The following is a 26,777-nucleotide window of genomic DNA, read 5'->3' as shown; positions in this document are numbered from 1 at the left end:
TACTGGTTTCTGCACCCGTGTTAAAGAGTCATGTACATGCTTGATGACGGGTAATTTCGTAAAATTTCTAATATTTTATTTTTGGGAAGTGATGTTCTATTATTTTTTAATGCAATTTTTACCCATTAGGTGAAAATTAGTTCATATTACTTCGATACGAAAATTAGTTCATATTACCATAATCATCCATCCTTTCTTGTCGTTGCTCCTCATCTCTACGAGCACAGGCCTCTAGTATCATTCGGTTTATTGTTTCACACCTACTCATTTTTTTTTCCTAGAAGATTAGAATTGCGCCCTAGTTTTCTCTTTTCCACTTCCCTACTTGTTGTATTTATAGGGAGAAAAGAGAGTAATTTTGGGTTACTGGTTTCTGCACCCGTGTTAAAGAGTCATGTACATGCTTGATGACGGGTAATTTCGTAAAATTTCTAATATTTTATTTTTGGGAAGTGATGTTCTATTATTTTTTAATGCAATTTTTACCCATTCGGTGAAAATTAGTTCATATTACTTCGATACTCTCCGTCTCTCTCCTGCTCTCAAATAGTGCTTTTTTTTCAAAACAAAATCCAAACCCTTTCTCTTTTCTTTACTTTTGATAATGGAGTAACTTTATTTGCTTGGATCGGTTTTTCTTTATGATTTTCTTCTTTACTAGTTATATAGATCTTAATCTAGCTGTTTTCTGGCTTGCATTAGCAGGAAAATCTAGGCCAATGTTGATTGGATGATTGAGATTTATGAGTTCAGTTACGGAAGTAAATCTTAGAATTGTATTCATTAAATTTTGCTGAAATTGATATTCCACTGTTTAATTTCCTTCTTCTTAGTTGTGTAGATCTAGCCGTTTTATGGCTTACATTAGCAGGGAAGGCTAGGCCAATGTTGATTGGACGATTAAGATTATGGGTATGGTTAGGTAAAATTTAGATTTATTTCATCTGATTTTTCCCGAATTGTTATTCCTTTGTTTAATTGTCTTATTTATCAGCTGCGTACATCTTAATCTAGTTGTTTTCTGGCTTGCATTAGCAGCAACGGCTAGGCCTATTAGGATATGTCAGTCAAGTCAACATGACTTGACCAATGCTAGTCAATGTACAAATACCCCTTCTTTGTATTCATGTGAACTACCGAAACAACTCTGTGAAATAATATCAATAATTCCTGTAATAACTTTCTCATGGTATCATTAGGTCGGTCCGAAAATTTTCTCTGTAATAAATCTTTAAACAAATTTTAGAGAAGTTAAGTGTTGTTTCTTCAAGATCAAATACGTATTAATCAATTTTGCTGATCTTCTAAAAGTCTTGATTCTGTAATTTTTCATATGTTCATCGATTGAAGTTTGAGATCTTGATTAGGTTTTCTTCATCTTTACAATTGTAATCTTTTTCAACTACGTTCACGTCAATGCCGGTTACTCGAGGAACGGTGAATAATTCTTCACATTCACAAAATAATTTGAATCAAGAAGATGGTTCTTTACCTTCTGCTGCTAATGCTTCAAACAATAGAGATTCCGATTATTTTCCATTACCTTTTAACAACATAGGAAAATTCATATAAATAAAATTAGATAATACAAATTTCTTGCTTTGGCGTGATCAGTTCGAGTCTGTTTTTATTTCTACGGATTTGTATGGTATGTCAACGGTGAGATTGTTGAACCTCCATCTGAAGTTTCTGTTAATGGTGTTAACATTGTTAATCCAAAATGGATTTATTAGAGAAAGGAATATCGTTTTGTTGTGAATTGCCTGAAAGCAACGTTTACTCCAACAATTTCGGGGGATGTTCTTGGAATGAGTTCTTGTTGCCAGATATGGAAGTACCTTGAAGCTAGTTTTAGGTCTCAATTTGGTGCAAGACGTAATTTGTTACGCAATCAGTACCTTGGAATCATTTGCATAATTTGAAAACCATTACTGATTCTCTTGCAGCAATTAAAGATAAAGTATTTGATGCTGATCTCATGATGTATGCTCTTAATGGTTTTGGTAGAGATTATGATACCTTTGTTATAGCTGCTCAAAATCGTGAAACACCCTATATATTTGGTGAATTGAAGGCTAGGCTGCTAACTCATGAGTAGTGGCTTAGTGATCAAAACCAAGTTCAAGAAGGGGGTTCTAGTTTTTATTCCACAAATCCTACAACATTATATGGAAGGAATACTCATCATGGTGGTAAAAATGATAAGGGAAAATCAAAGAATTTCAAGAATAATGGTTCAACTTCAAAGAATGGTGTTGGGTCTACTAGCTCAAGTGGTGACGTTTATGATGAAGCTGCAAGAAGGCCATTTGTGGGTTTCTCCACAGTTGAATGTCAAATATGTAGGAAAACTTGACATTTTGCAACTCGGTGCTTTTTCAGATATCATCCACCAGTCACCAATACGTAGTCACCAATACAAAGTTTCATTTGTATTGAGTTATCAAACGACCTTGATGACACTTAGCATTTCATGCATATGGTGATGATACATAAGATGGTACTAATATATCACGACGGATGTCCACGGGAGTGGAGCATTTCTTTCCTCTTCAGTAATGTACAAATTTTCAATTTGTTTCCAAGAACGTAAGATGGATTCCCAAATTTTCCAGATTCATAATACTATTTTGTTTTTGTTCTTTGAGGATGAAGGTTAAAGTAGAGCCATTTCCTAGATATTACCAGAGCCATCTCATATGGGCTGGCTGGCTATTCCAAGTAGATTTGTCACCGGTAAAGGCTTCTGCCTCTCATTCATTAAAAGGCAGATCATCATGATTATCGTGTTGCCTTAAAATTTGATTGATTCTACTAAAGAAAAATTCCAAGCCACCATTTATTTATTTGTTTCATCTCTATATCCGTTTCTATATTATAAAACGACAATGCTATTCAACTCTCCATCTTCCTTCCTGATGAGCTGTCTGCGGACGTGGATGAAAAAAAACCAAAATGAGGAAGACACGTAATTTTAATGTTTGGCCAAAACTAGGCGGGAATGTAAAATTCTGAATTTCTAAAATTTGGGCTCGATTGAAATAATTCATCTGCTCAAATATGTACAAGACAACTACTGTCTTTTCTCCTTCATCTCTGTGAACAAATTATATGATATCTTCAAATCTCCCTTCTCTCTGTAGTTTTTTTTTTCCATTCTCAATTGATGTAAAGGAGAAGGTTAATGTGGTATAGTCTGTTGGCATAAATGAATGCTTTTTAGATCAACTAACTTGATTGATGTGCTAATTTTGAATTTGTATTCACCTTGTACTCGTTAGTTCAAAAAATGGGTTCATTCAAATTTTGTGTTTTACTGAGTAGAAGTATTTATTTGTAATGCTTACTAGGTGTTTGCCTTATTGTCTAAATGAGAATGGAAAATTGTCAATTAACAGAGACTGTTGTTGATAGTTTATGCGAAGTGTGATTGTAATTTCAGCCTTTCAATGAGACTATGGTCAAAATGGTATCTCCGTATACATTCAAGCTTACGAGAGAGCAGATGAGCATAAATTTTTTAGCTCTCTTCTTATTGAATTAACAACCAACTGATAAGTTGGCGACATTCTTATGAATTTGAAATAACACATTCCCTTATGAACAAGCACATCCAACTGAATTTTATGTCTAAAATTCACCCCGGTGACACTGAATTTCAAACGGATCACAGAAAAATGGGAATTAATCAAACCTTTCGATCTTTTAAATGTCGATGCTATCATTTGCAGATCAAAAATGACAATTGTAAGCACCACAATATTGCTGGGAAGCTAAAAAGCATTAAAATGTATTGTATGTACACACATACATATATACCAAAATATTAAGCGATGTATGTAGCAAAGTAATTTTCATAATTACAAAACACGCTCGAGCTGCATGATTACCAAAATATACGCGACTTCGTAGTTTGTGGATGATTCCTTTTTTTTTGGTTACCCTCCAAACATCAGCATATTCAGCATTGTATGCGGCGAAGTTGGTGCCGACCCTTGCACCTGAAAATAACTCACATCATTTAGCAGTCCTCCGTAATGAGGGTGTGGATGCGGATAGAATTCCCAAGGATGGTACATATGCACCTGCTGTGCTACTCCATTAGCTTGATACATAGGATCACTTCGTAGTCCATTTGGTGGATACATATGAGCCGGCTGTGATAGTAATCCACTGGATTCTTGTTGCGGCACAACCTATACAATTCCAACCATATTAGTTATGACATTGCGAAAAAAAATGATACATATGAAATAATGAAATTAAGTTAACATTATTCACGAAAAAGTGGCTGGCTTACCTGCACATTCCCGTATCCTCTCGAGTTGATAGTTTATTTTTCTTTATTTTTGCTGCCTGGTGGTCTGCCTGTTTTTTTAGTTGGTGGTGCAGACACATCAATAGCTACAGCCACATCTTCATTACATGTATTCACATCATTGCAAGTTATTTTGTTGCTACGTTGTGCTTTTATATGTATTACTTCGTGGTCGGCCTGGACGCTTTATATGTTTTGGATAAAGTACAGAATCATCTATTACAACATCCACAAATGCTTCAGTCGAATCTTTCTCTTCCCTTTCATTATTACACTCATTAGTGGAAGAACTCTTTGGTTCAATCTCACAATTCTTTAACATCTCCAATTTCATGTCTAACAAAAGCTTAATATCATTGAAATCATATATTCCGAATTTACTGCTCTCTCTGCGACCTCACTAAAAAGAATGTTCAAGATGCTGTAACGATCATGCTCAACGGTATTTTTCCAAACCCCTACATTAGTTCTCATACTTGAATGTGACCTCTTCACATCTATCCTCCATCTTCTTTTTATGTACTTATCAGGTATCACGTCAATTCCATGCCGGATTAATATATTAAGTGCGTGTATACAAAGAATCCATTTAAACTCGAATCCCCGACAACTACAAGAAACCTCGCAGTCATTTGCAACAAATATCACATCAAAGTTCATTAATTTCTTAATTTTTTGATCATCAACCCCGTCAATCCACACACTTTCACGAGTAACATACTTAAATGTTCCAATAGGATCCTCTTTTCGTTCGATAATTTCACAATACATTTTTGAGGTCAATTCATCTTGAAGATTGGTCATTACGATTGAATGATGCTTTATGGGCCTATAGAACAACATATAAAACCCCTATTAACATGTCCCCTTACCGCATTGTGTATGGAAAACCTTTTCATTTACCTGTGGAGTTAGGACATCGTGCATATTGGGCTGTAAAGAAACTTAACTTTTCTCTTGATAAGGCAGGTACTCAACGGAAACTCCAACTCAATGAGTTGGAAGAGCTGAGAAATGATGCTTATGACAGTGCAAAGATGTACAAAGATAGAATATCATTTGCAACAAATATCACATCAAAGTTCATTAATTTCTTAATTTTTTGGTCATCAACCCCGTCAATCCACACACTTTCACGAGCAACATACTTAAATGTTCCAATAGGATCCTCTTTTTGTTCGATAATTTCACAATACATTTTTGAGGTCAATTCATCTTGAAACTCTTTGAACTTTGACATAATATACATTCTTTGCACCTGTTTTTCCATTTCATAATAATTTGTAGTAGGATTCAATTCGGATAATGATTCTGCATCGGCCTTGGTTTCTTTCTCTACCTTATACCTCGTTACGAGTTCATATTGCTCTATAAATTGTTTCAAAGTTGTTTTCGGACCAAGATATCCATCAAAAAATGAATTCATACTCTCGCTTCTTTGTGTAGATTGCATTCCATCCCAAAAACAGTCTTTTAGGTATCCACCGACGCCTTTCTTCATATAATCCATTGAGCCACTCATTGTCAAACAATTCATACTTCTCTATCATCTCCATCCATTTTATTTCAAAGTCTGATGGATATTGTGTATTATAGACAACCTTTTTCATTGTATATTTAATACGCAAATACTTCCCCCAATATCCACTCTTGAATAAAATCCTGAATTTTATGATTCCATCTTGTTAAAATACTTCAGAATTGCAACCGCATCTCCTTCCCCCAACCGTGAACTACGTAGCTTATCAATCAGATTTCTACAATCTTTCTGACTACATGTCATATTCTCATGCCCACCAAATCCATTTATATTTTTATACAACCTCACACCTGATCGATCAAGGAGATCCATTTATATTTTTTACCCAAGGATTAACGTACCGGTTACAACGAAAATATCTTGCATTTTATGGATTTTGTTCATGATTATGCTCCAAAACGAGCTTGCTAATTACATAACCAATTAGATAATCTAATCGTAACACTAGCTTAGCTAAGCAACCACATTTAATTGTGGCTTGAGGCTGTAATATATTTTCAGAAACAGAATCACGCTTACCTGCTCGAGCACAAGTAAATGTGTAACTTCGTATCTCCCCTGCGACATTTTTCTTAAATGTGTTTTTCATTATTGGAAACCCATCTTGTTTTCCAAATGCTTTATAAAACTCTCATGCATCATTTATGCTTTTAAACTTCATACCACCAGCTGATTTTATATTAGGTTTAACACCATCAATATCAATGGAGTCTGACTTCGTAGGGATTCCCTCCTACATCAACAACAAGAATTTAGTAAACGACATTTAGGAAATGATTACTAACCTCAAACAAGTCCTAGGCATGACTGTTTTCCACAAATATCTTTCTTATCAACAGAAAGCATCAGTTTTTAAACCCAACATATTTCATTAACATCAAATCCAAAAACCCCCAAAACATATTTCATTTAGGACTTTCTACAAACAAGTCCTAGGCATGATTGTTTTCCACAGATACCTTTATATCAATAGAAAGCATCACATTTTAAACCCAACATATTTCATTAACATCAAATCGGAAAGCCCCCAAAACCATATCTGATTCACAAGAAATATTTAGAGTAGCTGGTCAATTTTTATTTTATTATTATAGAAATTACTAATCTTATTTTTAGCATTTGAATTTTCTTCTTCGATTTCAATTATACGCATCTCTGCTTCTTGTTTAGCTAATTTCTCCTACTTCACCCAAGAGATAATTTAAGAGATAATTTCTCCTTCTTCACTCAAGAGACTAACAATACAGAATAGAGAACAATAATACAGGACTGAGAAACCGTACGAATATAGAAATGTATTCAAAATTCAAAATGCACTTTAATTTCCCGTGGTCAAACACCGAAAATTCACATGGCTTTCTGCAGTTTGGTTTTTTATCGCCACGAGGACGACAGCGGAGCAGAGTGGGGAGCATTACAGCTCTTCAAATAGCATTGCCGATTATAAAACCCCGTTAAAAGGCATTCTTTCGCAGCAAAATTGGATTCAGAGTGGACCATTTGGAAATATAGATCTACCACTTCATGGGAACTTTGTTTTTCACGAAGATAATCTCTATTCTCTTGCAATCCACTCCAAAACAATCCCTGTAAGCATGAATCAAATGGGAAGGAAGACGTCCCAGTTATCTTATTTTAAATCCCGAGATTCAAAATTCCAGTACTAACATTAAAGCTGTATGATGTTACTATCAGACTCAATTTAAAGGAAAAACAAACTAATCTAACTTCAAACTGAATATAGTATAACATAGTTAAATACTTGCAAGTTAACATACTTATAACTGAAACCGGGAAATCTGAATTCCGACAGAATACTACAAACCAGGAAATCTGAATTCTGACAGAAAACTACAAACCAGGAAATCTGAATTCCTGGCAGAAAACTACAACCAGAATGCAAGGACTAGTAGCTTCTATGTGTTGATGCGGAGATCCTCAAACTTCTCCTTCACGGCCTTCTTCTCATCCTCGCTCTCACTATCGCTCTTCCCAAACTCCTGACCTGCGTTTATGCAACATTAAAATCAAACCAGGGAACTAACTGAAGTACCAGCTCAGCATATCTAAGCCTAAGAACAGCAGAACCCTATCTAATTTAAAAACACCGAGAACAGATCATGACTCTAAAAAGAAGCAGACGAATAGAAAACAAGAGAACTGAAAATCAAACAAAAATTACAAAAGTAAAACACAGAACTTAGTTTCGAAAAAGACGATCAAAGATTTCAAATGCACCATTTTGTTCCCCATTTGGACATGTACAAGCGTCCGAAGAGCAACTACATGACAGTAACTGGCATCAGATATCATGCACTCCCCATCTTTGGTAAAAGAAAACACAGAGGAAGGGTGAGCAACTAGTAATCTTAACCAATTTGCAATTCCCAAAGAAATATGTTGCCTATTTAAACAACAGAGAACTGAAAATGCATAGCTTCAGAATTTTCTTGCTGCAGAAACTTAATTTTGAAGAGACTACTATGTGCACCATTTTGTTTCATTTCAACATATACAAGTATCTGAACATTAACTACATAACAGTCGGAAAATTAAAATCCCCAAACCAAACAGACAGATCATATATTGTGTAATCATCTAAGTTAAAGAAGTAAATTCAATTGGATGTCATGCACGCCCCATCTTGATTAAATGAAAACACGGTTGAAGGATGAGCTATGTTATCTGCTTATTTACGAGTGAGACTGATTAGGCCATAGCTAAGCCTAATTAAACAACTACTAGTCATCTAAACCAATTTGCAATGTTCTCCCAAAGAAATATGTTGTAGGTTTAACCAACAGAGATAATTGTATCTCATTCTTTTAACTATAGAACTACTTTCACAGTCCGTAATTTTAGAAGAAAAAGAAAAACTCAATGAGAACCATAGTATTCAATCAATTGAATAAATTCAATCTTGATAAGATAAATGAGTTACCAGATGGAAAGTCACAGCTGATTGCCATCCCAATCATTCTACCACGAAATCTGTATTTATCGAAATAGGCTTTTTCAGCTGCTAAAATTTGTTCAGGGGTTAACCCGGCAGCAACTGCATAAAAAATGAACAGTTATTTCCACGCAATCAATCGATTATTACTTGCAAAATAATTTGATTTTATAACAATTTTTTTAACGGTTTGCAAATACAAATTCCTCAGAGAGTTGAGTGGTAAAATTAAAATCAAACAAACAAAAATTGGAACATAGGGGAAACTAAAAATGCACCATCTTATTGTTTAGTTTTAAGATTAGGGAACCGATCTGAGCCGAGATCTAAAAAAATACAGATTAAAAGGGTGTTTAGAGATCTAACTAGTAAGCCTAAAATTGTCTGTCTAGATTTCATCTTTCAGAGACCTTGAATTGTTAGCAGGATTTCGATAATATTAACTAAATTAAGCAAATCCAAATTTAACAAAATCATAATAAATATAAGAAGATTCAGAGATCCAAAGGTAATTACCATAATCGTCCATCCTTTCTTGTCGTTGCTCCTCATCTCTACGAGCACAGGCCTCTAGTATCATTCGGTTTATTGTTTCACACCTACTCATTTTTTTTTCCTAGAAGATTAGAATTGCGCCCTAGTTTTCTCTTTTCCGCTTCCCTACTTGTTGTATTTATAGGGAGAAAAGAGAGTAATTTAGGGTTACTGGTTTCTGCACCCGTGTTAAAGAGTCATGTTAGGTTTGAGGATGATGACTAAAATTGCTATTAATAGATAACATTACTATTTATATAATTATAAAATTGTTATTTATATAATTATATTATAGTTTTTTGTGTCCGTGCTTGTCCAAATTTAATTCGGGTTTATTAAAATTGTACCCGAACTTGCCCAAACTTTTAAACTACATTGCCCATACCCGCCCAAAATTCGGGTTGGGCATGGGTTGGGTGGGTTGACCCAACCCAAGTCCCACCCCTAATCGGCAGACGTGCCAGCTCCCTCCATCCTCCCATTCCACGCCAAAGAAGAACCAGAAGAGTTTTGATTGGTTTGAGAAAAAGGATGAGCAGTAATGATCTAGTTGGAGGAGGAGGAGGTGCTTCTTCTTCCAGAAGGAGTTTGAGTTTGAATACGAAGAAAAGCTTAGAAAATGGAGTTTCTGATGCGACTCACCGGAGATCTATGTCTTCTCGCGCCTCGTAAGTTTTCATTTCTCTTGTATGTTATCCAATTAGGTTAATCGTTATCTGAACAATCAATCAGTGTTTGAAAATGAAAAATTATTTGTGATAATTAGAGTTTCTTTTGATTGGTAAAACCTTAGTCAAGGATTTGCTTGATTGCTAGCTAGAATTTGAAATTAGTAATCTGTTTCTCTGGTCAACTCACCTGCTATGCCTATACAAATGAATCGGCGGACGAAATGACTAATGAATTCAAGTACGATGAGGGTGAGGTTTTGAATAAAATTTTATTGGGACACTGTACACTATTGTTTCCGCATCTTCTCTGCAGTTGTTATGGTTAGATTTGGAAATCATAACCTTGTATGGTTGTATGAGCGGGCATTAGATGTTGATGTGTATTCTTACACTAGTCTATTATAGGATAATTTGCAAACTGTCGGATTTAGGATTGATGAGAGACATTTCATAACGTTTCATGGTTTATATATATGGGAGCAGGGTAGTGACTGCTGAGCGTACAGTAAAGAGGTTGAAGCTGTCAAAGGCGCTGACAATACCTGAAAGCACGACTATACATGAGATATGTAGACGTATGGCTGCTAGGAGGGTTGACGCTTTGTTGTTGACAGACTCCAATGCGTTGCTTTGCGGAATTTTAACAGATAAGGTTTGGTTTCATTATTTATTTTAACAACTGTGTTACTAGTTTACTAGTCTGTTTCATTATGCTCTTTCACGAAACTTTAATTGTATCTGATTGAGATCTTTAACTGTTTGTGGTAAAGGACATAGCCACAAGAGTTGTTGCCCGCGAGCTGAATCTTGAGGAGACACCCGTCTCCAAAGTAATGACGAGGAACCCTGTTTTCGTTCTTTCAGACACTCTAGCTGTAGAGGCCTTACAAAAGATGGTTCAAGGTTGGTTGGGTTTGCAACTCATTATTTTTCATGAACTGTCCGTTGGTTCTTTATATTCACTAACCAAAATCTATCTATGCAGGAAAATTCAGACATTTGCCTGTTGTTGAGAAGGGAGAGGTCATTGCATTACTTGATATAGCCAAGTGTTTATATGATGCTATTGCACGTCTTGAAAGGGCAGCTGAGAAAGGAAAAGCTATTGCTGCAGCTGTTGAAGGAGTTGAAAAACATTGGGGTGCTTCAATATCTGGTTTGTGGAGATTGATGTGGATACTTCTGCAATTTTATCGTGCTACGCTTCTTTCATTTTCCCCTCATTAACTATTAAAAAAAGCATTCTCTCAGTTTGTTCGTATTGGGTGTACAGGTCCTAATACGTTTATTGAAACTCTTAGAGATAGAATGTTTAAGCCATCTCTCTCAACTATTATTCCAGAAAATTCAAAGTAGGTAATATCCTCTTATTTGATTTTTATTTTATGGCTGGTGTTCCTATATAATGATGCTGAGTATGCTTGTTTTACCTTGATTGACTGGGTTTAGTGATTGCAGGATTGTGACAGTTTCTCCTACTGATACGGTTTTGAGTGCTGCTAAGAAAATGCTCGAACTTAAATTGAGCTCTGCAGTTGTTACAGTGGATGACAAACCACGGGGAATACTTACGTGAGTTTCTTCTCACTTGTGATTTTATTTGCTCGTTCTGCAGCTAACATGGAAAATCATCCATTAAAATTCTTGCAGTAAATAACTTTTATTTGTTGTAATGTAACCTGATTGGCTAAAGTAATCCTCTGTCATAATATTTGTATGCAATTCTGTATTAGGTCTAAGGATATCTTGATGAGAGTTATTGCACCAAATCTATCTCCTGATACAACTCTTGTTGAAAAGGTATGGTACTTGTTTGTTGATTTTATTTCAGCACGTCTCCAGAGTGTAAATATTAGGTTTAAATATTGGTGGACACGCGTGTATGGTAGTTTTAATTGCAGCAGTTTGTAATGTATTCTCTTCTTGCCTCTTGGTCATCCCTGATTTTATAATCTTGGATCCTTTCTTGCCACATAGATTGTATGGTGTTAACTTGAATGACTAAATATTCAGGTTATGACCCCGAATCCAGAATGTGCAACAGTTGACACCCCAATCGTTGATGCTCTGCACACCATGCATGACGGAAAGTTCTTACATCTTCCTGTTGTTGATAGAGGTAAGCTTGAGATTCAGAGAGAGACGGAACGTTAAATAAAGCATGTATTTTTTACGGTTAAGGTTTTTTAACGAGTTTTATTTTTGTCCACAGATGGAAAAATTGTTTCCGTTATTGATGTAATTCATATTACCCATGCGGCTGTAGCCACGGTATGTTATCTGACTATTTCTTTCTCTCCGTATCCCTTATCACGGGCAAACCATCATCTTATTATCCCATTTATTTATGAATGGCTTGTTACAAGTCCACCACCATCTTAGACTATCTACCAACGGTGTCCTGTTTATATTCTACATGATGTGGAGTCTTCCTTAGTTGCATGTTGGTCAGCACTTGAACAGTGACTAGTGATTCAAACAGCTAAGAGTATCAGCGATCTAGTAGATTATCTGTTGATGCCATTTCAGCAATTTCAGGCTGAATATCTATTTTTCATGTTTATAAGTAGAAATTAAAAATTGTATAGGCATAAACAAATTCTTCTGGTATTACTTATACACCGGTAACTACTTGGACTTTATATTCACAATTTGGAACTCTTAGTTGCACATTTTTCTTTAAGCATGTATAGGCGATTGAGCGATGGTATTCGTTAACACAAAACTTTAACTTTCTATTAAGATCTTAGGCGAAACTAGTCCATGGATTTACAAGTAAATGGTACTATTTCGATGATTCATGTCCGAGAATAATCTAGGCATGCTTTCTTGTAAATATCATTTCGCTGTATATCATTGTTACTGAAAATTGGATCATTGTTTTAACGAGAAAAGGAAAGTGACATGATGCTGACGGTCTATCTTATTGGCTAGGTGGGAAGTAGTGGAGCTGGAAACGAGGTGGCAAGCAATATGATGCAGAAGTTTTGGGATTCAGCCATGATGTTGGGGCCTTTTGATGAAGATGAAGATTCCCGAAGGTTTTACATAAGATGTTTTTCTGATACCTCAACGCCACTTCTGTTTTCCTTTTTTATTGATGTATTCTCTTTTTCAGTGAGGGATCCTAGAAATTGCAATCTGAGGGCACAGAACCAGGGCGATCATCTTCTGTTTTCCCATCTCCGAGCATGCCGAATATGTTTGGTTTCAAGATCCAAGATAAAAAGGGCAGGATGCACAGATTCAACTGTGGTATGCAAGATCTCAGGACAACATTTTAATACTTGTCTAATGATCATTTGACTCAATAAATGAGTATTGTTTTCACACTATATTGTTGTGGAGTTAATGTTTTGTGCTGTTCTCCAATATCAGATACCAGTAGTTTAACCGAGCTCATAACTTCCATTCTTCAAAGGCTTGGGGATGATATAGACCCAACGCGTCTGCCGCAAATTCTGGTAATCCCTTAAATAAGTTCAAATTTTTTCTTAAATTTATGCATCATTTGGTTACCCTCGGTTAATTTGCACCATTTGGGTATGTTTTAGTATGAGGATGAAGATCATGACAAAGTCATGCTAGCATCAGACAGTGACCTTGCTGCAGCTGTTGACCATGCTAAGCAAGTTGGGTGGAAAGTATGAACGTAACATCTTAAATTCTTGTTAATTTGCTAAGAATGTCTAAAAGGATGGGGAGATTTATAATTCCATCTGCAAGGTCAAGGGAGGTCATTTAGTTGCAAATCGTTGAAAGTGAAAAAATGCTAACAACAAAGATGTTACACAGGGTTTAAAGCTGCACTTAGATTACTCAGGTGCGGGTGGCCGAAGGAGGGGAGGCGGAGGTGGAAGTTTGGAACATGCACACAAGGATGCGTGGGCTAATGCATATAGCACAGTAGCTGCTGGGGCTGCCCTAGTCGCTGGACTTGGTGTATTGGCTTACTTGAAGAGAGCAGGTTCTTGATTGATTTTGTCTACTTTGGCAATAAATGAACACGAGCAAACGAAGCTTTGGAAGAAGCAACTGTAAATCCCAAATGAATTGCAACCCCCTTATTCTTTCTTCTTTTTTTTCCTTCGTGTCATACAGAAAAATGAGGAACATAAATGCTTCCTTTGAAGGAAAGAAAACAAGTAGTCAAGTTTCCTACGATTCGGGGTCGAAGAGTCTGAGTTTTGAGAAGTCTGATCATGTTATATTTTTGTCCATTTTGTAAAATGATGATAGTTTGTTTCGCTTTTATAGTAATGCCGGCTCTCGAATGAAGTAGATGCCCCGACATCTTTTAAATTTAGATCAAATTTGAACCACTTGTTGTGACGTGTCAGTTGTAATATCATGGTTGCCTCAATGACAAATTGTTACTGCAATATCTTCTTGTCAACTTCACAAAATGATTTTGTTGTTATTGTACCATAAATTACTGGTATTATCCTGTACATTTAATTTTGGATTGCTGGCAAACTGTAAATGGGAACCAATTTCGAATGACAATATTGATCCTAATCACACAAGACGGCCTGTTAAGCCTGTTTCCCTGGCTCCCAAGATCAGTTGTTCATCTTATACCAGGGCCATCTTCTGTATCTTGAACCACAAGGAGGCAAACCACACTATTTATTTATCTATTTATCAAGGCAATTTGAAATGTAGCGACTTCTCGGATGCGGTATTGGTACCCAAAAAATAAACATGTGAGCTAGAAAGCTCAATCTCTCTCTTATATAAATGTCATGTCACTGCGGTTTCTACAGTTTTTCTGTCACTGCGGTTTCTACAGTTTTTCTGTGCATGTATGCAAGTTTGTCACCACTGAGATCAAACCAAACGAACTGTTTCCGAAACATCAATAAATACAAGAGCCGAGCACGGCATAATGGAGAGCACTTACTGATTTAAACCCTGAAAAAAGTCATACTATCATAGTCGGTATTAACCTGGCTCAGTGAAGAGAGTTTTTCCATTCCATCTGATTTCAATTTAACATCAAGTGTATAATATCAAGAAAATATTGGGTTTCACTTGCTTCATTTTCTTTCCTGTCCTCCATCGCAAATCTCTACTATAACCAGTTATCCCTAGTCCTCCCTGCTTGCAAAATGAAATCATTTCTTTGCTTTCTCTAATATCATTACCCAAGTGTCATTGCTTCTCTGTCTCCTGTTATTGTTTGAGAGTTGAAATACTAAACAAATATTTGAGAAAAACGAAACAATAAAAAAAAAGGTATACATCTATTTTAAATTTTTAATGAAGATAATCCAAATTTCTGAAAGCTTTTCATGTTCATCTTCTTTATCTATCTCCTTATTCTCCAGTAGCTCTCAAATGAGAGATGCCGCAACTTCCCCATTCACTTTATCATCTGCAATAGATAATGAAGCAAAGCTGAGTAGTTATCCAGATAAAAAAAGAAGGGTCCCATTGGAATGGGTTGTAATTGAAGAGATACATATGCAGTCAGTTCAGCTATCTGACACTGCAGTTCTGACTTAGTCCGAAGGACTTTGCCGGTTTTGCCGTAAAACAGCTTTACAACTCAGAAGAGACGAACTTCAATCAAGGTATTCAATGACAAGATAAGATGCAGGTCAGCAATATGTAAAAGATATTACATGTTTGACACCGTCCTGAAAGTCAGAGAATAGCATCCTACTCCTTCGTATAAGTTCAGATGACACCCCCTGGCCAATTGCAAGAGCAACATGAGCACTCCAGATTGAATTTCCTGCATGACGAATGACATATATGTCAGTTGGACGACAAAATTAGTCACATGATCAATCGATCTCAGCATGTACAGCAACCATATGTTCAGTTACTTTCTATGACTTTGTTTGCTAACAACAAAAGGGAATAAAATTTAATGAAGATGGAAGCAAGACGGAACACCTAACAAAATCTATAGTAGGGGAAATCATGATGCAGATACTGCCATAATTCAAATAGCAATCTACCACAGACAAGCAGATCATTACTCATTCAAAACTATGCAGCAAACGAACTTTTAAGTCAAATTTTACCGGAGAAGCTCCATAATCTCGAGAAACAACATCAGGCTAACGAAACCAAAATAATAAGCGAAGATATTCCAGAATGTACAAACTGACATGTATCACATATATTATAGATAGCCAAAGTACTCCACAGTGCATAATAAGAAAAGTAAGTTAAAGTTCTCAGTGACCGATGCAATCCTCCGCACCAAGCTGGCTACTATCATCGGTGAAAACTAGAGGCTTAGAGCTAACCACGCCATGGCAAAACAAATCATTCAATAATCAAAACCACTAGAACGTTAAGGGAACAAAGACGATAAGGCAAACAAAACCACGGAATTCATCAATAAAAACTACAAATCATTTACCTCCCAAGGAACCACGGCATTATTCACATAAGCTAAATCTGGGGTTAGTCATAACACGTGAACCCTGAAGACAGATTATCCTTTTTACTTTTAAGTAAGTGTTGCATCAATTTTGCCTGCCTTGTAACTTTCTGAAATCAGTTATGTCGTATCTCTTGTCTTTCTTGTTCTTCCGACAACTACTCCAGTTGCTTCTTGATATCATTTTAGCTTCTTCTTTCTCACAATATTTTGCTCCTTCTGTGCCTCATCTTTCAGCCACCTTAATTCTTTTCCCTGCAAAACAGTAAGCACATAAGTCAGCATAGAATTGTTGAAATCATAGCCTTGAGCACGTATTGAGAGTTTCCAGTTTTTAGCACAGAAACTGTACAGATCGAAAACGGAAACAGTGTGCATTCCTAATACCATTCCTTGACCCCCACCCCCCACATGCATGCTGAGCAACAATGTTTATCTGAGTTTTGTAATGATTATGCTTGCATAGACCTACCGAAAGCCCTTGTAGCGAAAAAAAATTAAAGTGGAATGCATAGCCTCCCTTTGGTTACAATTCTCATATGAACCAGAATGCATAGATATGTGAACTCTAAATCATTGAGCTTAGCATAACTATATCCAAAAATTATCTAAGTAAATCAAATTAACAAACCAAAGTGATTCGATGTGCATTGCACAACTTATTACTTCCTAAAAGAAAAACCCAATCAGGCTGTAATGTACGAGCAGATGAATGAAAGCAACAAAATTGAAACTCAGTCTAAAATAGCACATAAAAAGGGTTGTCAATCTCAGAATCAATAAAATCAATTAGGAAATTTTCTAAAAAGGAGATTCAATTTTTAAACATCTGAACGAGATACCAAAACCAGAGAGAACACCCAACATAATCTTTCTTGGAATTTTGAGTTAGAGAAGAGGTGATTCATTAAAGAGGCATAATAGGGCTTTAGGGTTCAAAATGATAACAGTAATTGTTCATTTCATCTTATCAGATCAATAGAAACTTTCAGGATTGAAAATAAACATCAACTAAATTTTTTTCATTTCATTAGATCTGGAAACTACAAACCCACATTTCATTCATCCTTAGCTAGCCCTAGAAATCCCCCGAAACATTTACAAAAATCCAGTAAGAAATTGAAAGACAGAAAGACCTTGTTAATCTCCTCCTCTAAGCACGTTCACCTCTGATTCTACGAGCAAGCTGGATATCCTTAGGCATAATGGTAACCCTCTTAGCATGAATTGCACAGAGATTAGTGTCTTCGAATAGTCCAACAAGGTAAGCTTCAGCTGCTTCTTGAAGGGCTGCAACTGCTGAACTCTGGAACCTCAGATCAGTTTTGAAATCCTGAGCAATCTCACGAACCAGACGCTGAAATGGAAGTTTACGGATCAAAAGCTCGGTACTCTTCTGGTACTTTCTGATTTCACGAAGAGCGACAGTTCCTGGCCTGAATCTGTGGGGTTTCTTCACTCCTCCGGTTGCCGGTGCAGATTTCCGAGCAGCTTTTGTTGCTAATTGCTTCCTTGGTGCCTTTCCTCCGGTTGATTTCCTAGCGGTTTGCTTGGTACGAGCCATTGGTATAAGAAATTGGGATTAAAAACGAGTTCAGGGAGAGATATAGAATTTGATTTGTGAATTGTGAGTAGAAATGAGAAATGGGGCTTGGTATTTATAGTGAGAACAACGATCCGAGGTGGGAATAGTAATCAATTTTGGCCGTTGATTACTGAATTATCGACGGGTGTTATTACTTTAAGATGTTTCATTTGGATCGCGAATATTGTTATCGAGAAGTGTGAATGATAGAGAAAAAAGGGTCTCATACTTTATCAACGGTGGTAATTCATTTATTGTGATGTTATCGACGGGTATTATTACTTTGAAATGTTCCCCTCGGATCGCAAATATTGCTATCAACGGCTGTGAATGATACAAGGACGAGTTGATTAAAGTTTATCAACCGTGGCAATTCATCTAAGAGGTATGACACGGATCACCATTCTAGCTAGCCCGCTAATTTTTTTTGATGCAAAAGGAACGAGTTTATTAACCATGAATATGAAGTTAATCTGACAATAATTGAGCCTCAACATTACTAGGAGGATCATCTAACCAAATTTTAGAAATTATAAACCTATTACTGTACTTTGTAAGTGAATGAACAATTTTATGACACTTCTTTGGGACAAAACTAACTTCTCAGGTTTGAAAAAAATTTAAAGTTTCTATTACATCTAGCAGAATGGCTTCATTTTCCCATGCTATTGTACGAGACGCCTTGTTTATATAACTGTCAATTCCTTTAAGATCCGTTTCCAGCATAATTCTTGGCAGCTTCAACTCCACGCACCATCTAACAGCATGACTGAAAGCTAGACGTTCTGCTGCTTCTGAGCTTGCTATTCCTGCATAGCATTGACGAGCCCTCCCCTCTATGTACCTGAATGGTCACACAAAACAAGAGCAATACCAGTTAGGCCAGAGCTTAAATCATATAAGGCGTCACAGTTTACTTTCAGAAAAGAAATTTTAGGTGGATTTCAGTGTATAGTTCTAGTAATAGGGAGCTGCTCTTATATGCCAGGGTTTAGGCATTTCCTATGAAGGTTCTCCATGTAGCTTGTAAAACTCGGTGCTTTCCTCACAACTGTCATAGGATCAGCTTTTATTTTTTGAAATTCCACTTTGCATCTTGTATTCCAAATTGTCCAAGACATTATCATCGCAGCGTGGAGCCAATCTTGTCCACCTGAATTCTGAGAATGTAGATGGTACCAATTTTCAAACATGGTTGCAATATTGTCTTGATTGCTTGTAAGAACTCTTGAACCACCCGGAATTTGTAACCAGACTGCTTTCGAAAAGGGACAAGTAAACAAAATATGCATCACATCTTCATTAGAATGATTGAGGGCATTGCTGATTTATATATCTGCATGCTCTTGAAATCCTCTCTTTGTAGGTAAAATATCAGTAAAAAACTTCCAAAAAAAAGTGTTTTATTCTTGGCCATATCTGAATTCTCCAAAACTCCTTCCAACTAATATTAGTTCCTGGGATGAAAGTTGAAGACTGTAAACTTCCTCTGCTGATTTCGAAAAGTCTATTATAAGCTGATTTTAAGGAGAAGATCCCATTTCTTGTCAGATTCCAAATTAACTTGTCTTCACCGTATTCTGGAATTCTCATGCGTAAGATTAAGTTGGCAGTTTGGGTATCAAAGAGCCTTTGAACTAAAACGATATTTCAACTTCCGGTGTCATGAAAAATAAATTCTTGCACCCATATATACCTCTCAGAATCGTTCACTCCAATATGTGGTTCTGGTGGATTATCTAGACCCATTATCCAAACATCCAACCATATCTTAATGTGGCAACCTTTCCCTAATCTCCACCTGTTATGTTGTTTTATAAAAGTGACTTGTTTTTGTATCCCTTTTCATGCCCAATAACAGCTTGTTTTTGGGCTAGCAAGCAGTAAGCTTGTAGCTGAGAAGTACTTTGCTTTCATGGCTTTCACCCATTGTGCATCTTCATTTGTGCAGAATCTCCAAGCAGCGCGAACTAATAATTCGCGCCCCTAGCTGGCCGGACCACTTCCTTTCGACCAATGGGGTCGCTCCAAACATTCCATAACCTCAAAAGAACCTGCCATGCTAAGTTGGTTCCCCAAAATGCACCATCTTCTCAAGACGCACCAAAAACATATCACATGTGCATGTTGTTCATGATAGGCGTGCATCCCAGATGCGCACGCCAAACGCACTTTACCAAAGGAAAACGTTACACACACCAATTAAGGTTTTCGAACACACAAAACCATGATTTGGACAAGTGTCCGGTAAAGCCTTCCACGGAACCCGAGACTAAAGCCTTGGCCTCCCATGATCGAAGGCCATGCTTTATCTTGGGGTACAAATCTCAGTCGTCCAAGTTTACCACTAACCGCAAGACTTGCACAAACTCTTGGCCCAACGCCAAACCCTAACTGACCACGGCTCCGCTATCCTTGGCCTCGCCAGCATGCCACATGCCACGACTCCGCCAGCTTGCCAGAGCTCTGCCAGCATGCCGCCACGCCTCGGCCTCGCCAGCATGACGTATGCCATGGCTACGCCAGTTTGCCAGAGCTCCGCCAGCATGTCGCATGCCATAGATCCGCCAGCTTGCCAGAGCTCCGCCAGCGTGCCGTCATGCCTCGGACTCGCCCGCATACCGCATGCCATGGCTCCTCCAGTTTTCCAGAGCTCCGCCAGCATGCCGCTATGCCTCGGCCTCGCCCTCGCCAGCATGCCGCATGCCATGGCTCCGCCAGCTTGCCAGAGCTCCGCCAGCGTGCCGCCATGCCTCAAACTCGCCCGCATGCTGCATACCACGGCTCTGCCAGCCTGCCAGAGCTCCTCCAGCATGCCTCCATGCCTCGGCCTCGCCCGCATGCCGCATGAAATGGCTCCGCCAGCCTGCCAGCATGCCGCCATGCCTCGGCCTCGCCCGCATGCAGCATGCCACGACTCCGTGAGCCTTCCAGAGCTCCGCCAGCATGCCGCCATGCCTCGACCTCGCCCGCATGCCACGGCTCAGCCAGTCTGCCAGAGCTCCTCCAGCATGTCGCCATGCCTAGGCCTCGCTCGCATGCCACAGCTCCGCCAGCCTGCCAGAGCTCCGCCAGCATGCCTTCATGCCTCGACCTTGCCCGCATGCCGTATGCCACGGCTCCTCCCGCCTGTCAGAGCTCTTCCCGCATGCTTCCATGCGTCGTCCTCGCCCGCATGCCGCATGCCACGGCTCCGCTAGCCTGCCAGAGCTCCTCCAACATGCCGCAAGCCACCGCTCCGCCAGCAGGACGCCATGCCTCGGCCTCGCCAGAACGCCGCATGCTACGACTCCGAAAGCCTTCTAGGGCTCCGCCAGCATGCCGTTAGCGCTATGCAACAAGAGGTGGCCGTAATCAAGGGCAATCCTTCTTCTTCACAAGATACTCGGCTGTCGAAGTTCGCCACCGAGCTGGTAAGCTCGCTACAAGTTTTAGGCGACTAGCCAAAACGAGCCTAGCATCACGCGCTAATCACTTACGGCAAGCCTCTCGACTTTGGCTTGTCACACATAGCAAAATGCTACACGTTTTCCACGAAAACACTCTAGACATCAAAACATGTCACAAACTGGGTGATGCTCATCAAGGTATTGGTCTGGCGGTATATACAACGCGCGGCGTGCAATGCGCACGTTACGAGAAAGTGTCATGAAGGAGGGTAATTAGTGGTGGTAAAAGTAACGGTAAACAATTTATTTCCGCATGCGTAACATCTTGGAGTTACACGGATTTACTCCCCTCATAATGGACGCATGTATAACATCTGGGGGTTACACGGCTTTATTCCCCTCATGATGGACGCATGCATAACGCCTGGGAGTTACTTTTCCTTCACCTCTCAATTTCCAAACTTCCCATGAGATCAGTTTCATTTGCGACTTGTATAAACAGGTCTCACCTATTTCTACCAAACAACAAGTTTTTGTCAGGAAGACTTTACCATACACAAAAACGTCTGATAGCTCTTCTCTTTCAGCTAGCTAGTCGACCTTTCTGATACAAGTCGCAAACGTCCTACTTCACAGAACCAACTATTCTGATCTCAGACTTTCTTCGCTTCCCTCCCCAAGACCAACCCTTCTCCTTCACGTTGTGACCGAAGCAAACCTGGAACGACCATTTTCTTGGTTTAGGCCAGGATTGTACAGATTGATCTCTTGAGTCAAAAAGTACTCACGTGCAGTACATTTTTGAAGGTTTAGATCCGTTTCTTACCCCCACACACACAAAATTTCCAAAATCAGCAGAAGCGATTTTCACCCATCAACACCCTTGAAGAAGTATTAGAAGTATGAGAAGAAGAACTACCAATCTGCTTTCTGCCTTCATTTGGAAAAACCAAATTTAAGTCGCCAATGATAACCCATGTCTGATTGATATCCTAACTCAAATTTTTGATATAAGTCCACTGTTTTTCCTTCTGATTAGGGTATGGAGATCCATACATACAAGTTAAAACCCATTCAGGTTTACTTGGGTCATCCTGCACTAAACAATTAACAATCCAAGATTCCGAATTAACAATGTTAAATTGAAATCCATCCTTCCAAAGAAGGATTAAGCCTCCAGCTAGACTTCTAGAGGGGATAAACTTGTTATTTTGGAACCTATAGGATCTAGTAAATTTCCTCGTTTTGTCTTCTCCTAATTTAGCTTCTGAAAAAAAGATAATGTCTGGATTATATTTATGCATTAGGTCTCTGAGATGATCTCTAGTTTGTTTTTTATGCAAATCCTTGACAATTTCAAGCTAGCATCCTCATTTTTATAAAAATATATTGAATGAACTCTAAAAGATGGTATTGACTCAAAAATAACTCAGAATTATGCAAAGTAACTAAAACAACATGTAAGTATAGTAAATTATTAACAGAAAAAATAATGGGAGAGAGTTGTTTCCAGAACAGCATGGTCCCCTTGTTCATGCATGAAAATCAGCTTTGTGTTGTCATTATTGTTCTTGTATATACCACCATCCACAGTTTCCATCAATTCAGCTTGAGCAACAATGTCAGTGTTGTTTCCTCCGTGATTAGTTAAAATGGGACTAAAATGGAAGGGTTTGATCTATTGTTTTGCTCAGGTTGGTTCCTAGCCCTTTTTGAAATCCTAGCATTCTCAACTTCCATATCATGTTCATTTTTAACATAAACATACTCATTATCCTGATCAGCTACCTCAGTATTAGCCATCTCCTCTGCAATGTTGTTATTTTTAGCACAGTGCACTGCATATTCTTCTTCAGTCATGGATCTTTCACGCAATAATTCAGCAACTGCTTCACAAGTTGATTCATCATGGTCGATTACATAGAATTTATCACACAGGTTATAGGGTTGTCTAACCCAGTGATATCTTATCCATTTTGTCTCACCAGAATTGGTATTCCACCATTCACCTCTTTTTAGAGGTTTTTTGAGATCAATCTCGACACGAGCAGTGATGTAGTTGACACCCCTAGGCCTGCAGTTTTTAGGATCAGTCGAGATCTTTTTCCCCAAATCTTCAATTGCTTCATCTACTACAGCTACATGATGATGTTCAAGGAGTAATCCTTTGAATTGCACATTCCAAGCTTGAGTTGCAAAGACATAATCCTTATAAGCCACAGATGTCGAGTATTCTTGCAAGCCAGTAAGCTTTTCATCACATTCCAAGGGGTTTTTTTGATAACATCTTGCATATCCCTTTGAGAGTGAAAATTGAAAACATACAGATATTTTCCCACCACCTTTGTCTCTCTTTTCTTATATTTCTGCCATAAAATATCGAGCTCATCCTTAATCTGTGAAGTTTCAATCTCCTCTTCATCAGCCATAAGTTTTCATATGAAACAGTTTGACCAAGCTTTTGCTGATTCAGAGAGAGTTCTTGAAGACCCAATAGCACCTTTGCATATCCTAATGGAGATAGCTTCCATACTTGCAATGATGTTGTGCAGATCATTGTTTGTTTGGTTGGCCTCCATATGTGCGAGATTGGCTAAAATTTTCCTGTGTTTTAGGGTTTTACGAAGCTCACAGGTTGATGGTATAAGTTATTGACCTAAGGGGTTTTCTTTTTCCTTTTTATTTTGTACTGCAATATATAGATGATATTTTCTTTCCTAAAAGGAAGCCTATAATATATCATGGTTGACGAAAGTATTATTCCGTGTAGCTGTAATTGCATGTAAATCGCACAGGTTGGATGACTACGAGATTTCCGGAGATTACTAGGGGGAAAGTTTGAGATTTCAAAATTTTAATTTGGTATCGGAAGAGGAATCGAGTAACTCATCTGGTTATTCATGGAGTTCAAAACTTGACAAGGAAAAACACTGTAAATCTCATACCGAGGAAGCTGCATAATTGAAATTTTAACCGGTCGCAATACTTCTTGAAAGGGATGGATTGTTATTGGTAAAACCACCACAGTTGATAATACTATCAAAATACTGATACAAGACCAATTCACAGAGATCCAATATAGGATATGATCCATGATTTAAACAAGGGGAACCTGCACAAATTAATGTGTCATTAGCAACGAAAAGATATCAAACAGTAAAACATAAAATCAATCAAAAGAACTGGAAAAAACCTAAAAGGAAAATTTTTCCTTTGAAGACTAAAAACAAATGATATAGACAACACCAACTAAGACCTAAGATCTATCAAACTACTTCTGTAAAATTCAAAGAATCGACCAATAACTAGAAACTCATAAAGAATTATGTTAAAAATCATTATGGAATAATCAGAGATTGCAAGACAGAAATCATGGAAGCAAAGAGCATTTACCGAGTCAACTCAGTATATTCGCCCGATTTGCAGAGCTCTTTCGCCCAGTATATTTCCTCTATATTCAAATATTTTAATAAATCTGAACCTGTGAATGATTTTTTGGGCACCCCTCATTTTTGTATTTTTATGGGATCATGATGTGCTCAAGCCATTAGCCATCCACCCTATACTTATATCGGTATCCTAAAATTAGGAAATGACTAACTTAATTTTTATCTTAATTTAATTTATAACTAATATAAAAAATAACAATGGGGATGGATTCCCTTACACTTTCGTGTCTACTTTCCTTATTGCTATATTAGAGTGTATTATACACAAAAGTGATAAATTTTTGATTGCAAGCAGCACAATTGTGAATATTGCTTTTAGTGATACATCATAGTGGTCACAAATGAATTATAACCTTTGTTAAATCGTATTAGTGCTTTTACACGTTCGATTGCTTTGATTGGCCTTATTTCATAGAACTTAATGCATCTAAGGAATTAAACTTGATTAGTGCTTTTACATGTTAGGTTTTTCTCTTAGATAGAATTCATATTCGCATATTTTAATGTGTTTGTTGATGACAAGAGAAAATTAGTGGGATATTCTTGCGATCAAGGTATCTTAGGGCTCTTGATAATGAGAGATTACATATCAATTATAGTTATTAAGACAAAAACATGTTAGTGAATGAAAACGAAATCCTTAACCAATATCTTTACATATTGACTTGCGTGTCTACTTTTTTGTTTGCTTTTGTTTTACTTTTAGTTTACATAAAAACAAACAACACCTCCATTGTTTGCATAAGAAATTGAAACTTATAACAATCCAAGTCCTCTTTGTGGAAACAATTCTTTCTTATCCTTGCTATATACTATATTTTGAGTAGTGAGAAATTAATATAATTTTTGACGCATACAACATCGATCAATTTCCTTTTACTATCAAATAATTTGATCAAAGGTGTGAAAATTGATAGCAATATACAAAGTATAGATAACCTCAAAATCCGGACTTATGTAACCCGAAGTGCAGCTTAAATTATTATTCACCTCACAAGTATAAAACCTGTGGAATCAACAAAGTTTGAGATGAAGAAAACTTTGATGATTTCTATCTATCTTGATCGATGGAGAAAGCTCTACAAACAATGAAGATCGGGATGCTCAAGTTATCAAGGAAAGATAACCGGATCTGGCTTCATGAATTCCTATGAAGACTTTGTAACCCTAAAGGGTTAGGAATGGAACGACTCTAGATACAACTAGGACACGCCAAAAAGTAGTGTCGGGATTCAAAGATCTCAGTTGCTTGAAAATCCTCTTTTATAGACAATCAAAGCATATGTTGCTTTAGGTTTAAGCTAAAATAGCTTTGGAACCAAGCAAAGAATATCCACCATTAGACGAATACTTGAATCTGATTTACATAAGCAAGATACACTCTGGCTAGGTGAAATAGTAACTGAACCGTGTACAAAGACTATGTTCAACATGGTTAGCCGAAACTAGCCGGTTTGAACTTAAAAGCTTAATCTTCATTTTCATGAACACATAAGACATTAACTCTGAGTCACAAGCATGTGATAAAATAAGTCTAGTATTTTTAAAGAATTAATCAAATGCTAATTATCTCATAAAATAATTTAAACACACTTAAAAATATAATCGACATGGTTAGTAGGTGTACAAGGTACAAATACCATTGCCATTCGTGGCTCGGTTCAGTCACAATACGCATACCGGTTTGTAAACATTTAACCCAAGTTCCAGAGTTCACATAACGTTTTAGGTTTGCATAACGGTTTGGAAACCTTAACACTGTCGTCGGTTCCGGAGTTCACATAACTAAATTGGTTTGCGTACCAGTTTGGAAACGCTTCCGAGTTCATAAACACATAACTATTTTAGTTTGCGTACCGGTTTACATACTCATCCCGGTTCCATAACCACAATTCAGTAATAATTTGCATACGCGTATGCAACCGATCCAGTTCACGA

At 37.5% G+C, this 26,777-nt stretch overlaps 1 protein-coding gene, 1 long non-coding RNA gene and 1 pseudogene across 2 annotated transcripts; 1 reads left to right on the top strand and 2 right to left on the bottom strand.

The window, feature by feature from the left end:
• The first annotated feature begins 9,819 nt into the window (after positions 1-9,819).
• LOC113271656 lies at positions 9,820-14,392 on the top strand (annotated as a pseudogene).
• Positions 14,393-14,846: 454 nt separating this feature from the next.
• Positions 14,847-16,664, bottom strand: LOC113274386. The gene is made up of 3 exons (XR_003322985.1): positions 16,396-16,664; positions 15,644-15,756; positions 14,847-15,393 (listed from the first exon to the last, which is right to left on the bottom strand). It is a non-coding gene; the product is annotated as an uncharacterized LOC113274386 (long non-coding RNA).
• Positions 16,665-17,410: 746 nt separating this feature from the next.
• Positions 17,411-18,040, bottom strand: LOC113271655 (histone H3.2). The gene has a single exon (XM_026521554.1). It carries the CDS (start codon positions 17,978-17,980, stop codon positions 17,570-17,572), a length of 411 nt encoding a protein of 136 aa, XP_026377339.1. The 5' UTR covers positions 17,981-18,040; the 3' UTR covers positions 17,411-17,569.
• Between the last annotated feature and the right edge of the window lie 8,737 nt (positions 18,041-26,777).

Source organism: Papaver somniferum, chromosome 4, assembly GCF_003573695.1.
Source record: "Papaver somniferum cultivar HN1 chromosome 4, ASM357369v1, whole genome shotgun sequence".
Lineage (NCBI taxonomy): Eukaryota > Viridiplantae > Streptophyta > Magnoliopsida > Ranunculales > Papaveraceae > Papaver > Papaver somniferum.
This window is presented reverse-complemented; position numbering and strand designations above follow the sequence as displayed.

Coding starts and splice junctions, on each gene's coding strand:
- LOC113271655 (XM_026521554.1), bottom strand. CDS start 17,980: ATGGCTCGTACCAAGCAAACCGCTAGGAAATCAACCGGAGGAAAGGCA.